This window comes from Aristolochia californica, unplaced genomic scaffold, assembly GCF_029961685.1.
Source record: "Aristolochia californica isolate CCGP_79_NKW_82.1479 unplaced genomic scaffold, dmAriCali1.0.hap1 SCAF_2, whole genome shotgun sequence".
NCBI lineage: Eukaryota > Viridiplantae > Streptophyta > Magnoliopsida > Piperales > Aristolochiaceae > Aristolochia > Aristolochia californica.
In genome coordinates, this window is record NW_027181881.1 from 42,276,728 (window position 1) to 42,292,946 (window position 16,219).

At 36.7% G+C, this 16,219-nt stretch overlaps 1 protein-coding gene across 2 annotated transcripts; it reads right to left on the bottom strand.

Moving 5' to 3' along the window:
* Positions 1-350: 350 nt before the first annotated feature.
* On the bottom strand, positions 351-9,361 carry LOC137956458 (acyl-CoA-binding domain-containing protein 6-like). Of its 2 annotated transcripts, XM_068803968.1 has the most exons (18): positions 9,247-9,361; positions 9,005-9,137; positions 6,984-7,062; positions 6,755-6,907; positions 6,361-6,438; positions 6,172-6,276; positions 5,353-5,419; positions 5,199-5,260; positions 4,723-4,862; positions 4,491-4,617; positions 4,268-4,382; positions 3,121-3,209; positions 2,921-3,004; positions 2,612-2,651; positions 2,280-2,515; positions 1,600-2,121; positions 1,175-1,234; positions 351-625 (listed from the first exon to the last, which is right to left on the bottom strand). In XM_068803968.1, the coding sequence occupies exons 2-18, from the start codon at positions 9,082-9,084 to the stop codon at positions 545-547; spliced, it is 2,118 nt and encodes a 705-aa protein (XP_068660069.1). In that variant the 5' UTR covers positions 9,085-9,137; positions 9,247-9,361; the 3' UTR covers positions 351-544. The 2 variants fall into 2 exon arrangements, with proteins under 2 accessions (XP_068660069.1, XP_068660068.1); XM_068803967.1 differs by having other exon boundaries at positions 9,005-9,361.
* Between the last annotated feature and the right edge of the window lie 6,858 nt (positions 9,362-16,219).

Sequence of the window (16,219 nt, forward strand, 5' to 3'; positions counted from 1 at the left end):
CTTATTTTTGTTAATTATATATTTAGGTATATGTTCTATTTAAGTATATTATAAAATGTTACTTATTCTCTTTTTTATATCATATTTTTCATTTGGGGGCACTAACACTGGAATCTGTTTTCCAGCCACTTAAACTCGTCTATACTAACACCCAAACATGAGTTGAAATAGAAGCAATTCATCTCACTTCAATTCAATTTTCCACTTCATTGTGGACTAACCCCCCCATAGTATCACAATAGGACATCTACCGAGTTGAGATATCCAACCCCCCATAGTATCACAGTAGGACATCTACCGAGTTGAGATATCCAACCACACAAATAGAGAGATTGGTAAACAAGGAGCAACTAACATAATTTCGTGAAATCAAATATACACTGTTAGAAATTATGTTACAAGGACAAAATTACATTAACACATTCAATAAACGCAATCGCTTATGTACAAGACAGTCATGAACAAAGAAAAGAGATAGGTGTCCAGCTGTGCCAATGGATGAATTGCGCCCATAAAAATGACTGTTCCAGTGAAAGTACAGGGACTAGACATGGAATGGTTTCCGTGGAGTAGGAGTTCTATTCTCTAGAGATTGTAATCTTTGTTTGAGATGAAATACCTCCACCTGCAATCCAGAGTCCATGAAACCAATAAGAGACATAGCAGCAAATATTCTTTGATCAACTTTTGAGGGGATGCAATGTCAGCTTGAACTTCATCGAGACACTTTTCTCACAACTAGTCTCATCTGTGACAAAGTTTTCGATGGCAATTGGTTCTTCGTTTAACTTTATGACCCCCAGAGCAAACCAAAGCTAGGAAGGTGGCTGGCCAGTGCTGATTCTAGCATTGGTAAAGCAATATCCTGTTTTTTGAAGGATGAAAGTTTAAACTTTACATTCTTTAACCTAATGTCTGGAAACAGATTGAACCCTCTTGGCCTACTGTTCTCCTAAAGAGCAGAAGAGAAGATGGTTGAATCAGTCAAGAGAGGAAAGCTTTCCTCTCTTGGCCTACTGTTCCTAGAGAGGAAAGCTGGAAGTTCACGAAGCCACACTGGAGGAACTCAAATTTGTTACCAGGAAAATATTAACCCTTGGGTCTAAATAGAACATAGCAAAATAATGAATCAATAACATTAGAGAGCTTGATCCTATCACCAAAATAGCTGTACCTGAAGCTGGAATGCTCTTGCTCTTTCTCCAGCAAGCACTCCTCTGGTTGAATGCAGTTCCTGCACCATGCAAATGAAATTGGATGGAATTTCACTGACAGAAAAAAGAGAAGGCAGCAAGATAATAAAGAGTATAAATGAATGAAACAATATCCATGTTAAAAACCAATTATTTCAAATCATTGTAATTTAAAGATATAGCAACTGTTAATCCCTCTAAAGCGAATGTCATGTAACCGAAGTTAAATCATCTGCAAGAGATAATCCACCAATGCTTTCAACATTTGGGAGGCTGATGAGTTGGTTAATTAATGGCTAGAGACAGTAACCCTCTTTGATAAGAGCAACATCTCTACTCTTTTTCTCTCACTACAATCTTCCAAATTTATAGATTATGATATTATGTAGCAGAGAATGTCATGTACCTTCTGAGTATCATCCAAAACTGCTTTCAGGAATGCCACATCATGTTCGAGTCGTACGTTATCCGAATGGACAATATTGGACAAGCTGTTTGCCTCTTCTTGTGCAACTTCCACAGCTGCCAGTTTCTCTTTGAGTAGCTCCATTTCTTTCAGAGCATCAGCAAGCCTTCTCTCTGTCTCCAGCCTACTCTTAATAGCAGAAGATAGATTCTTCTCCACAGTTTCACGATTAGTCAAGGCAGCATTCAGTTGCCCTTCTAGCAGGCTATTCCTTCTTAGCAAAGCTGCCATTTTGGTTTCATATAATCGGTAAACGTTTGCAGGGACCACTAAGCTAGAAGCTTTATTACCATCAGTGTCAACAGGTATCATGTCATCATCTGAAGGAAGGTTTTCATTTGCTTGCTTTGTATATGTTTTTGAGTTTTCTGGTTCCAAAGCAAATGCAATCTGCTCTCCCAAAGTCCCAATATTATCAGTCTGAACACCTACATCTTGTGGTTTACCTCTTGGCTCTACTACCTGAGATTTTAAAGTGAAAATTCACAATGACATATTGACAGAATAACTAGATTTAGAATGACAGGATGTATTAGAGCAAAAAAGTCAAAAGTTTTGCAAATATTTTTAAAAATGAATCAGCAAAAGAAAAATGTTTTACCACAACATGAAACAGTTACCTGTGAGGAAGGAGTGTTTGGGACTGGGACATCTTCTGCTTCCTTATATTTATCATCCTCCAGAATCTTCTGCATTTTAAGAGTTGAATTGTACTCTTCCTCATGCTGAAACTGCTTGTGGAGTGAAACATTAGAATTTGGGTTTGCAGAAAATTCTGAAAGAGATCTCCTAGCAGAACCATGGTGTTCCACACCGGCAGCTAGATTTTTTGTAGCAGCAGAATCAATGAGACTTCCTGAGACACCATTATCAAGATGAGAAGCAAAGTCACAAGTAGTTGATGAACACTTCTTGAAAAACAAAGGATCTTTATCAGGTATAGATTGCAGACCCAAAGATTGCTCATTCTTTACCATCGCCAATACTTCAACCTGGAAAAGAATCCATAGTTATTATAATATATTCACTACTTTGATGGAGTTAATGTTTCAAATTTTCTGTTTATGGGTATCCATTCACTAGCACAAATAACAGCCGAGAAAAACATTAAGTGCAACAGGTGGATTGAGCTTTTGGTTCAATGACCATATGATCTGGTTTTCTTCAAGGAGGTCTTTGATTCGAGTCACATAGATGGGGTAACTTAGATATGTGTATTTGTATAGCCAATATAAAACAAGCAAAATAAACTCTATAATACCTGATTTGACATCTCCTTCTTATTCCCACCGAATGCAACAAGAAAAACCCTATCTTTATGTTGGATGAGCTCAAGGCTAAATCCCTGTATGCATCAAATTTACTTCTTTTAGTGACCTTAATTCTATGAAATGATTGCAAATTGGAACGTCTCTGTGCAGTGCCATGCAGGACAAGATTGGCTTTTGTAACATGTCTTACTTTGTTGGTGGTAACTGATGAGGGAGATGATGTTACTGCCATACTCCATTCGACCTTTAGAACATCAAAGACCAAGGTTTCTGAATGCCCTGTACAAGCAAGAGATCATGTAGATGGATGAGAAATTAACAGCAACTTTGGCAGATGACACCACTGGCAGCATATTATAAAGCACACTCCTAAAGCAGTTAATGTATCTCAGTTGTGTGCTACAGAATAAGAATTGCCTTTTTATGTGGTTAAATAGTTAGGGATCACCTAACAATGATAGGAATGCCATCTCCAGTGGTCCTGAAGGTCCATTTTAGAATATTGACAAGTTATGTTGACGGAATCTCTGACAGTAGAAAAACTCCGTAGAGAATTATTAATATTTATGCTGTTAACTCTGAAAATTGATATTTAGCAGCTAATCTCAACCTAGCATAAAGGGTCATATTAAGTAGGCTGACAAGCTGTAAAAAACCTTTATACATCCCAAAACAATTAACTTACTTTATTATTAGATATAACAATCATCTTCAATTGGGTTACATCTAAATACTATTTTTCAAGTTTCAGACCTATCCAAAAGTATTTTTAAGAAAAAGTTATTTTTTGACAGAGATTATTTTCTAAAATAAAATTGAAATCCCAAAATTTGCATATATGATTGGTAGCATCAATTTTGTGCTACAAAATGCTATTAGAATTACATATGATTTTTTTATTCACAGCTTCTATCAAAATAATAGGGTGTGTGACTTAGTACAATGACCAACAAAATAATTTCTGTTGATAGCATTGACCTAGTGAGAACAAAAAGAAAAAAGTGAGACTAGAAGCCAACAGCGATCTAAGCCCTAAATAAATATTCCTTTACAGGAACAGAATAAATAATAACCGTTGCTGCCTAGGAAAAAATTTCGAGATGAATTTAAAGAGATGCATTGAAATGGTCAGTATACAAAGAGGTTTAATTAAGGGGAGACAATCAACAATTCATATGTTCCTTTTTCGCATATGACAGCAAGCAACCTCCAATAAGCAATAGAAGACTCCTGGATATGTCAAAATTTTAGAGCTTTGATTTAGAACAAGAAAAAAAAAAAAAAAAACTGGTCAGCATTTCACACGCATCTGTTTCTTTGCATGATTTGAGACCTACTCTTTTTCCTGCTTCCACCCCCTGCAATGTACCATTTAGAACCAAATAGAACTCCACGGCAACCAGCTCTTGGTGTTGGGTGAAAACCCTTGGTCTTAATTCTGGACCACACCATCTGATAAGAGAAGGTGATATATCAGTTATCTGTTAAACAACTTACAAGAGACAATGGCAAAGAAAGAAACTGAAAAATGTCAACAAGTGCAGCCCGTGAATGTCATACTGTTTCAAAGTCAAGTGAATACAAGTCATTAGTGACCCTAGACTTTGATGCTCCTCCAAAGATGAGGAGAACTTTATCTTTATAAAGAGCAGCAACATGGTTGGATCTTGGAGATGGGCCAGTTCCTCTGTATATTAGTAGAGACAGCAGGATAACTAACTGGATCAGCTCAAGAACGGCAAGCAATATGCAAATTGCAGAACAGTGAAAAAAATCATAAAATTCCACTCACGTGCAGTGCAGAGGAAGCCACATTAGAGACTTGAGATCAAACATATGCAGATCATTCAGCTTCCGTCCTTTTGGGTCTTCTCCCCCAAAGAGAATCAACATTGAACCTGCTCTTACTACAGTGTGACAACTTCTGGCAACCTTAAACAGAATTTAGCTTTAAGTTATTAATTACCAATCAGTAGAAAATACAGTTCGAGGAAGATAGAAGGGATGGTAAGAAAATTTTTGCTCTGAACTAACTGAACCATTCCATTTATTTATTGACCATAAAACCAATTCCGAACCAAAGCTAACAATTTCATGATGGGCTACAGTATACAAATTTCCCCTTTTTAGTTTCATTAGGTGTATGTTTTTTTTTTTTTTTAATGATGCTGAATTTTATTAAGACAAAAGGTCAAGAGAGAAAATTTGTTGCCGTGTTTCTTTTTTTGAAATGATGCTCATTAGGTATATGTTAGACAATAATTCTACCGGAATATCTCCTTTTGCTTCAACATGTGACCAGCATTCATTCTCCGTATCAAATGCCCACACTGAACATCAGCAAAGTAAAATGACATACTTCAGTGTCAGCTAAAGTAAATGGAAACTAGATAATAGTAATTGAGTACCATAAGTGACCAACCTGTGATCTTCTCACTTGGAGGGTCAGTTTTTCCTCCAATCATGAGTACCTTTTTCCCCCAGGATACCTACTAAGGCAATAGGAAGACAAGATTTAGGCACATTAAGTGGTGCAAATAAAAGTTGGTGAGACAAGCTAGATTCACATTATTCTAGCTCCAGGAACAAGAGAGAAGGTTATTGACAGGAGAATAAAAAAGGTCAACAGATCTAATGACATGTTCCAGTTCTGATCAAAGGGGAATAAGAACAGTCAAGAGATGCCAAAAATGGGAATGGCAGGAAAAAGTTTCAGAGAGCTCCAACTCAGAGGCCAATAGCATAGGAAATACACCAAAAACTTCAGCAGCTTCACAGTCAATTTTCTTGAAGAAAGACTCCCAATCACGCTTCTAGCATCTGATCAACAAAATGCAAATAGAGGTACCAGCAATTTACATTTGAATGATCTTAGGCTTGTTCTGCTAGGCATGTCCAATTGTCCATTACTTAAACATTGGCTTATTTGCAACTACCTTCAATCTGTAGGTACACAAGTACTAAGGGAACATAGTATCCTAGCGGTGCATTTTTACCCAGCCTCCCGTAACTCATACTGAGTTTCGTTGTTTAAATGGTTGTGATGCCTGGCTCTACAAAGTTTCAACTTGCCACTTGATGTTGTATAAAGATAAAAACTATAAACTACGGAGAGAATGGAATGATAGTATAAAGATAAAAACTATAAGCTATAAAGAGATGGGAACAGTAGTATAAAGATAACAACTATAAGCTACAAACAGATGGGAATGATGGAATTCAGATCAGGACAAATTTATACCAGGCAATGACCTTTACATCCAGGGATTTTCAGAGGAAGACTAGAAGGTGAGAGGTAAAACTTTGGAGAAGCAGCGGTCCAGGTAAGCTTATCAAAGTTAAGGACCTAAAAGAAAATGTGATTGTCAGAAAAATACACAAAAATAATATTTTGTTCAATTTGAAAAAGAAATGATGTTATGGTTATGACCTGAACATCCTCCAGCAGTCCATGACCAGATTCACCACCAACAACAACCATTTTGCTTCCAACCACAGCTGTTGCATGCTATTAAATAAACTGATTCAGATATTTATAACGGAGTGCAATGAGAGGGAAGAACCTGGTTAACTTGACTAGTTATTCAAGTACTTATGTAGTTAATTATTCCTGAGGCCGATAATGGACCAGCATAAAAAATCAATCTTTCCTCGACAATGCAATTATCGAACAAGAATATTTTAAGGCACACCTTGTTATCCAAACATCAAGAAGCTATGCAACCTTAGGAGATTTTAAATACGCTCATAAATGTGAAAAGAGTTATTTCAAGGGTAAAAATGGAAACAAGTTATCAGGCCTAATGGCCAACAAGACTGATTACATTGAAGCGAGGTGAAGGCTTCTCTCCCAGAGTTGACAAAACCATCCAATTCTCCGAGTTTCCAGATGTGCAGTTACTAGGATCAAGCTCAGATGACAGGCACTGCCAGTTATCATCATCCAAAGGGCTATTTGCTGACACCACATTTTCTCCCTGCACAAATTCAGGAGATTATATGGACGCCTAATACCATACAAGTACAAAGAACATATTATCTCAAAGGTTTTACAGTGGATTGGCTTAGTCTTTTGGGATGTCTGATGGGACTTTTAGTTCCTTGAGTAGAATCTGCAAGTTGAACTTTTAGCCTGAAAGACAAAATTAAAAAGCATATGAGAGAGAGAGAGAGAGAGAGAGAGAGAGAGAGAGAGAGATGGATTACATGGATAATGTTTCTAGAATACACTTAAGCAACTGCAACTATATATTCCATTGTTGGTCAACAGTATATTGCCCAGTTAGAAGATTCCTGCTCACGTTGATGTTAGCTTGATTTCCATACAAGAGACAGTTTCCCTAGAATTTTATCCAGAATATCTTTTCATTCATCTTAAACACATTGAACACTATGGGATTCATTTCATCATAAAACACACTACAGTTGTCGGTCCCCAAGAGAATCGACTCTAAGTTAGTGAGGGTTAGCAGAAGGGAGTTTTATAACTAAAAAAGTTGACAAACAGCTTCAAAAAGTAATAGGGATTGAAAGAGGACTTCATCAAGTAGCTTTTAAATTGCATGACTAATATATGCCAGATAAATTATACATTTGATTCAGTACATGTATAATGTAAGCTAGATGAATTACACATTTGATCTGTTTAAAATTTCCTGAATAATTATTTTCTTCTTTTTGATTCCTCTACACAATGGTTTCCTTCATCAATTCTGTTATCTTGAGTTTAATCTCAAGTACGATGAGAAAATACTAAAAACTGAGTATAGATTTCCAGAAAAAAAACTGACTTCAAAATATGAAGATGAACACAAATGAACCAACAAATAACTATTATTGTAGCCGAATTCATGTCAGGAAAATGCAACCAAAATGGTATAGATTCAGTAAAAAGTCATAAGTCGTGTTTTCTTCAGATGTTTCTTTCTTCCTATTGTCTTCAGATAAGACTTGTGCTCTGGATATATTATAATGCAAAAATAGAGTTGCATCTAGCAGGATATGATACAATATATGATTGGAATGCCCCTTTTATTTTCAAAAATCCTCTCTCTACGGAGACATGTGTTTGTAAGTTATGCTCTGAACAAAACATGGTAGGGCTAGTGCACAGGATATGATACAATGCTAGATTAGATTTGCATCTATCAGGATGCAATATAATATATGATTGGAATGTCCTTTTATCACTAAAAAAATTGTCTCCAGGGAGATTAGTGTTTATAAGATATGCTCTGAATGAGTACAGCTAGCGCACAGAGAGTAAATTACCCACTAAAAGGGAAGTGAAAGTTCATTCTAAATTGATTAGGTATCTCAAGAAATTTTAGGATTAGTATGAGCGTAGTGAAAGTGCCATGGAAAGTGTGGAATTACTTGATCTATTCAATTAAATTTAAGGTTGAAATGGGGGATATGATCATGTCACCTTATTTCACTTAAACTGTCTCAATAGAAAGTGAACGTGCACCCCTTTTGCAGAGTAATTTTTTTCTTTCATTTATGCATAAAAGAGATACTGTGAATTCTTTTAGTGAAGTGAATCCCCCTCATGCTTTCTCAATTAACTAACAAAATAATTTTATCTGCTTCCTAGAGAAAGTGAACTCTCTAGTTAGTCTCTCTTTGTAGCCCTATCTCTGAGGGGTTCACAACCGTCATGGCGTCATAATTCTTGCAAAATCAAACGAAGAAATGTAACTGCCGATAGTCACTCAAGCGAGCTGAGACCACATCCTAAGCCTAATGTGGTATGCCCAAATTTCTTCTCTACTGGGAATCCCTCCCAAATAGATGATCTATGCAGCAAGACGCGAACTTTGACATTACCACCGATTCAGCTGCATTCTTCATTTTACTTGGCAAAATAACTAAATGGCTGTTTCACCACTTCCAAAGAGACTTAACACTTGAGAAGAGGTTTCAAGTTTTGACTCCTCCTACAACTTTCTGTTTCCACCCAAAACACTTAGATACACGCTGGAGAGCCAAAATGACACTCCAAGAGGGGAAAACAAAACAAAACAGATAACCCAAATATAAAATATCGAGGCAAAAGGATAGATACCCATCACCTCCCTATCTTAATCCGCCGCCGCGAAAACCCAAACATCTTCACAAGAACACGGCCTTCCGCAGCGAAAACCACTTTCATGCAACAGGAAACAACAGCATTTGCCCAGAAACCCTAGAAACAGGTGTTCAAATCTAAAAAAAGAAAGGCAACACGGAGGGCGTCAACACTGGACACAAACAAACACCAGCTAGTCGGCTCAGTCACCTAACGAGGAAAAGAGACGGACGGAGCTGGCGATACCTAACAAAGATATCGGGATCGTCTAAAGGTCTACTGACAGACCACTCCCCTGATTCTCCTTTGTATTTTCTTCCCAAACTCTAACGCGTGAGGATAAGGAAATGGACTGCTACTGAATCAGAGACGGTGGCAGAGACTCAGATGGAACACGGATCAGTTAATAATTTTCCATTACAAAAGACGGTATTCATTGTTACGTACGTGAGGCAGTGAGGGGCTTGGCTCGGGGTTTTTGTCTTCCATCAGGGCTGCAGAGGACTCATCTCATGTGGTCCTCGTCCTCGTGGTGTGTGTTTTCCTTGTTTTTGCATGAAAAACAGTGGGTCCAAATTGGTGAGTCATCGTGAAAGTCCGCTCACTCGTTTGGTTTTACATCGTGGCGCATTCCAGAGAGGAGTCCCGAAAGTTATCGGAGACGAGTCGCTTTTGAAAGGAATACGAAAAAGATCTCATAAAAAGCCTACCTACTGATGTGATCAGAGTGTGGGCCCAGCCTTTGGTCCCGGTCACTCGGGATTTTTGACTCGCTGAGTCGACACTCATGTAGAAAGGTAGTTGAATCACGGGCAAAAACGGTAAAATTCCATATGGTAATATAAAAATCGGAAAGGGTGCCAAAGTCCCAAGTCCCAAGACAAGAGCATCCCAGTCATGTTAACTTTTATGAGAAACGTGTCTGCTGAACCTTTATGGAAAGGCCTTAACCATTCAGACCAACCCACAAATTACGGAAAGCATCATATACAAATGGACTTAAAATATTGGGCCATGAGTCTTCAGCCCAATACGTTGGATGCTAGATGCACCATGCCCCAATCTTCGTTATTGGTTCTTCATGTGACTAATGGCTGGGCCTGGGCTCAAAGAATGAGAAGCAATATTCATGTTTACGCGTGAACATAGGCTGAGATATTTCACTAATTTAACGCACAGAAAAGGAGACCAATAATAAAATCTTTTAAAAGTAAAAAACAGAAAGAAAAAAAGAAGACATTAACCTGAATGCCGTCAATCAAGTCAAACCCAGTGCGGCTCTCATATCTTTCTGCACCCATTCGCTGCTCAAATTCCCAAAAATTTGAGCGTACTTCTATACTGCTGATACGTGACCTAGATTACTAGGTCGCCGATCCGATTGGAAAGCCAGGCCAATGTCCCCTCGCCCTCGGTATTACAGAGACACGCGTGCCAATGATCGGCCGACCGTGGGACGTCGCCGGACTTATGATGAGAAAGACGTAACTCGGCTGATCTCCGCCAGATCCGACCCATGTTGTCTTAGATCATCCTGTCTCCGAGGTTGGCTCTACTGTTTCCTTTTTTCTAATCTATCTTTTTTTTTTATTTTGAAATAAAAATGCGACGCTCGTTTCAGATCTAACAATCGAGAAAAAAAAGAAAAAAGAAACAGACTGAAAAACGAGTGGTTGCAGTTAACGAGGCCACTGCTGGTCGGATGTCTTATTAATCGATCCGCTCGTCTCCGAGTGATGAGATTGAGTGAAACAGCTTCTAAGGATAATCACTGAGATGATGCAAGCCTGAAGCCTGAAAAAAATGAAATAAGAACTTCAATGTGTTTTTTTCTAGTTACGTTGGGAAGACATTCGGTAGTGATCAATATTATGTTTACTGAAAATATTTTTTTAATTGGAAATTTTTGCCGGAAAATTATATTATTTTTAGGTAAAATTTTTCAGCAAAGACGGGCAAGAAAATCATATGAAAATTTTTAAATAAGTATTTGACAATGGATGCTTTTAATACTTTCCACACAAGATAATTTTTATGGTAATTTAATATTTAATATTTTATTTTACTAGAAATTCATCAAATAAGTATGATAATGTATGCAATTGATTATTAACTTCTATTTATTTCACCAGAAAAATACACTAACAAGTCCATTTAATTTTACTTGGAAATTTCTAAAATTTTCTATGTAATTTTTGAATAAGTCACTAATAAAATTTTATTTAAAGATTTTTTGAAAATATGTATCTTAGGAAAAATATTTCTAGCTTTTTCTAGGATATAAATTTCCAATCAGGGACACAAACAGAGCCTCAATAATTGGTTAATCTGAAATAACTCTATATGAAAACATTTTTCCTTTGATGGCAAGGCATCAATGTCGTCCCTATGAGAGTGGAATCTCTACAAGCCAACTCCGAGGATGCAGACAGAGTAGAAAAAGAATAAAGGATCAAGAAGGATCACTCAGCCCTATCTTATGTGACACAAAGTTAGAGACGGTTTTTAGAGTTTGCTTTGTTGAAGAGGAGAGCAGACAAGGTTTTGGGGTTCATAAGTTGGAACCATAAAAACGGCTGGGTAGCAAGGTTTGTCATGATTTTTCCAAAGTTTTATCATTATCAAACCTACATAGGGACTTGGCTAGTCGAATCGGAGGTTAACTGTCCTCAAAATTGATGTTGTGTAACGAGCAATTGAATATGACTTGGATGGTGATTGGATGTGACATGAGGCCGAAATCAAAGTTTTGATCTAGAAGAGGTTAGTCAACTTGAATCAAGAGATGAATTTAAACCATATTACTCAATTATCTTCTGACGTTGTTAGTGGTGCACCAACGCCTGATTCAATAAATCAGATGAATCCAAAGATAACACCCACGGTTTAATTTCCGGATTTTAGATTCCATAATATTTTGCGAATCATCAGGATGAAACGAGCGGGACGCGTTGTCGCAGGAGGCCGAAATTTTTTTTCTTTCTCTCCTTCTCGTTTCTCCCTCTCTTCTCCCTTCCGGTCTATCCTAGCATCTCCATCACAGCACGCCGTTGTACCTTTCGGCCTCCCTAACGTCGAACATTGTCTTCATCGCATCACCACTTCCATTGCAGCGCCCCCTCCATCGTTGCCCTAGCAGCGCCCCTTTACCTATCAAACCACCTCTCTTGCAGCACCTGTGGCATAGTGGCGTCTTTGTTGCAACCCTCACAGTGCCCCCCCAGGTCTGCCTCCGTCGCAAAGCCCCTGTTGTAGCACTGTGAGGAAGATGACGCCGATTTAATTTTTCCTAAGGAAAAATTAAACCACTGGTTCCGCTCGAGTCTCAAATCGGACCCACCCGAGTTATTAATACTACGTAAAAATCCATCTTGTGTTATTAATAAATATTATTTTTATTTATTCATTATATTTATTTTGGTTTAATTAATCCATTTTTATAATTAATAAAACCAACGGTTTCAAATTTAACAGAAAAATATTATTAATTAATAATACATAAAAATATATAGTGTGTTAAAGTTAGCATTTGATTAATTCTTTTTGTTTAATCATTCCTTTTTTATTTTGAAGTATATCATATGTTATTAATAAAATAATAACTTAATTTATTATATTCATTTCTATTATTTGTAACTTTATTTATTTTTTTATAATTAATCTAGCACATGTAATTACTATATTAATGTACAATAAATTGTAATCATTAAATAATATAATATCTAATTTAATTAATCAGTATATTAATATATTTAAATTATACATTAAATTACTTATTCATGTAGTAATCATGTTTGTTTTACCTAATTTAGGGTTTAGGTATGATGCTTTATTTAAGTATATTATTACAAGTTACTCATTCTCTTATTTTTTATATTTTTTTCGTTTTGGGGCACTAACACTAGAAACTGTTTTCCCATGCACATGAACTCGTCCACACTAACATCAAATTTGAAGTTGAAGTTCATGTAGATGATTGAAATGAATTTGACATTGGTTGACTGACTAAACCAACCCCCCCCCCCCCCCCCCCCCCCCCCCTAGGGGTACATTTTGGGCCACCCTAAGCTCATCATGTTATAGGGGGGGTTAGTCAACTTGAAGGACAAGATGATCTTCAACCGCATAATGCCCTTCAACACTTGAAGTCGTTAGTGGAACGCAGATGAAGCTTCATCTCGATGCAGGGGATGAAGGGGTCCTTCATCTCCATGGTTTAATTTCGATCATGTGGAAGAAGGCCTGGTTTTGATCTTCTTTGAATTGAAGGACGGGCGACGCTCGGTTTTTCCCCTCTCTCTCCTCGTACCCCCCCATCGCGCGTCGTCATTTCTCATTTTTTCTTCCTCTCTCCCGCACTCCCTCGCTCGTCTCCCTGCGTCCCCGATGTCGCTGCTGCCAAAATCGATCTCGTCCTTCGTCTCCGGCCACCGTCTCAATTCCCTCTCGCCTCCGGCCTCATCTCTCGATTTTCTCTCGACCTCACCCTCTCTCTCGCACCCCCGCTCTCGTCTCCGTGACTCCCTCTCTTCTCTCGGACTCGCTCTCTCTCGCTTCTCTCTCTCTATTCCCTCCCGACCTCCCTTTCTTCTCTGTCTTCTCCCTCTCTTCTCCCTTTCGACTTCCCACTCCTTTCTCTCTCTGGCTAGTCTCCTTTCCCCGAAAATACCTTCCGATTTTGTTCGATTTCCCCATTTCCATTTCGATTTTCTTCGATTTTGGACATTTGGGCATCAATTGCTTAATATCTACTTCGATTAGGCATCGATTTCACCCTTCGACTTCGGATTTCCCCAAATTTCAGAAGGTATGCCTAAACCCTATTTTTTTTCATTAAATTAGTGTTTTATTTTATTTAAATTTATTTTCAGTGCGTAATTGGGGGTTATTTGTGCATTATTTTGGGATTTTGGGTTACGATTTATAGCCTAAATTCTTGATTCGTGTATGGATTATTTTTAGGGTTTTGCTGCTCGGTATTTAAGGGTCCAGTAATTAGGGTTTAGGGTTTATGGTTAAGGATTTAGGGTATTTTAAGGATTAGGGCTTTTAAGGTTTAGGGGGTTTAGGGTTTTTAAGGTTTTGGGAGTTTTGTGTTTTTAAGCTATAAGGTTTTTTGGGTTTATGGTTTGGAATTAGGGTGTGGGTTTAGGGTTTAGGGCTTTTAATGTATTAAGTTATGGAATTAGTGTTTAGGGTTTAGAGTTTAGTAGGTGATAGGGTTTTTAAGGTTTTGGGGGGGGGGGGGGGGTTTGGGTTTAGGGTCTGGAATTATGGTGTAGGGTTTAGGGTTTATGCGTTATGGAATTAGTGTTTAGGGTTTAGAGTTTAGTAGGTGATAGGGTTTGACTTTAGGGTTTGATGGTTTATGGTTTAGGTTTTATTAGGGGTTTTTTAGTCCAATTCAAACAAGGCTAAGTCGCCTACACAGGCGTCCATTAGCCAACGAAACCCGACCCCCATCACTAACGAGGTACAGTTCGTAGTGACTGCGAAGTTATATAGGGTTCTACCAGGGGTGTTCGGTGAATTAGGACTTGATGTGTGTATTTTCTCATTGTTTAGTGTAAATGCAGTAGTGAAAATAGTTTAATTAATTTTGAAATGTTTTAGAATGTTGTTGAGGATTTTTGAAGTGCTATGGAATGTTTTTGCCATGTGGTGAGGAGATTCAGGTGTTATACATATCCACCACATGGTATTTTCTTTTTTTTGTGATTTCAATTTAACCCTTCAGCTTTGATTTTTCTCAAATTCATAAGGTAAGTCTAAACTCTATTTTTTTTTATTAATTTAGTGTTGTATTTGATTTGCCTTATAGACAGCTACTTGTATCCTACTTTTGATATTGTTGAGAACTTGTTGCTAATGCCATTTCAACCATTGTTCTAAGATTTTGTTTTCCAATCTTATTTTTTTGGAGTATGAGACTTTTGAGTTCGGAGGCCTGCTTGAGAATGTCTCATCAGGACAATATTTATATCCCTATTCAGAATTTTTAGATTGTTAAAAGTAAACTAGTAAATAATTGGCCCTTTTTTTTTTTTTTACCATAATCACGAATTTATTCTGGATGTTCTTACTTGCATGTCAGGGCAATGCGGATGATGTAACAATTGCAGTATTGAAGGATTTGCCTCCTCTACAAAAGAAAGATCAATCAAGGGGAAGATTTGGAGATCACTTCATGGGGGGAAATGGGCGAGGAACAACTAGCATGAAGAGAAACAATTATAATTTGTAATTTTATAATAGATTTATAGTTTTTATTTGGGCGATTGTAAATTGATAGTGATATTTCATTTAATTTTGTTGTGTTTGATTATTGTATGGAGTTTATTTATAATGTTATGCAGTGTATGAAGTGTTTAGACTATTTTATGGAGTGTATATAAACAATTCCATGGAGTGTTTATGGAATGTATAGACAATTTTATGGAGTGTTTATGGACTGTTTATGCAGGTATTATGTATATTGATTTTGCCCAATTTTAAGTAGAGGTCATGCCGAATTTTATACAGGTATTATATACATGGATTATGCTCAATTATGTATTATATATATAGGTTATGCCTAATTTTATGTAGAGGTCATATCCAATTTTTTGTAAAATGTATACAGACAGCGATGATTGCAATGGTCTTGAGGATGTGGGTAGCCAAGTAACATGCTTTCAGAGGCAGAGTGCATTAAAATCCACAAGAACCGCACAATTTCGAGATGCCATATCGACTTCCATGTGGAACGATAAATGATGGTTGTATTTTATTACTTTTGAACATGCGTCGTTTATATGTAATAAACTTGTAACTTGATGATTTTAATAATTAAAGGCACGAACTCGTTATTAGAATAATTTTTTTTAGGTTATTAATAAAGTTGTATATGTATTTATTTATTATTTTTGTTCAATTTTATTACTATATTAAACTTCATATTTAAGTCTCTGGTAAATAAAATATAATTAAAGTATGCATTTGATTAATTAATTATTTTTAATTTTTTCAAAATATATTATTAATTAATACCATGTAAAAAATTTATCTTATGTTATTAATATAGTACTTTTTTATTCATTAACATATTTATTTTTTATTTACTCTATTGTATTAGTGATTTAATAGTGGTAATTAAAATATTGTTAACTCAAACACTTGGTTTAATTAACTTATTTTTATAATTAATAAAATCAATGGTTTTAAATTTCGAAGATGAAGA

Excerpts from the sequence above, each read along its gene's own strand:
- LOC137956458 (XM_068803968.1), bottom strand. The coding sequence starts at position 9,084 with ATGAAAGTGGTTTTCGCTGCGGAAGGCCGTGTTCTTGTGAAGATGTTT. Across the intron at positions 1,235-1,599 it reads TTTTGGATGATACTCAGAAG|GAACTGCATTCAACCAGAGG; the intron begins GTACATGACATT and ends TGCATGGTGCAG. Across the intron at positions 626-1,174 it reads CAAGAGCATTCCAGCTTCAG|GTGGAGGTATTTCATCTCAA; the intron begins GTACAGCTATTT and ends TCTGGATTGCAG.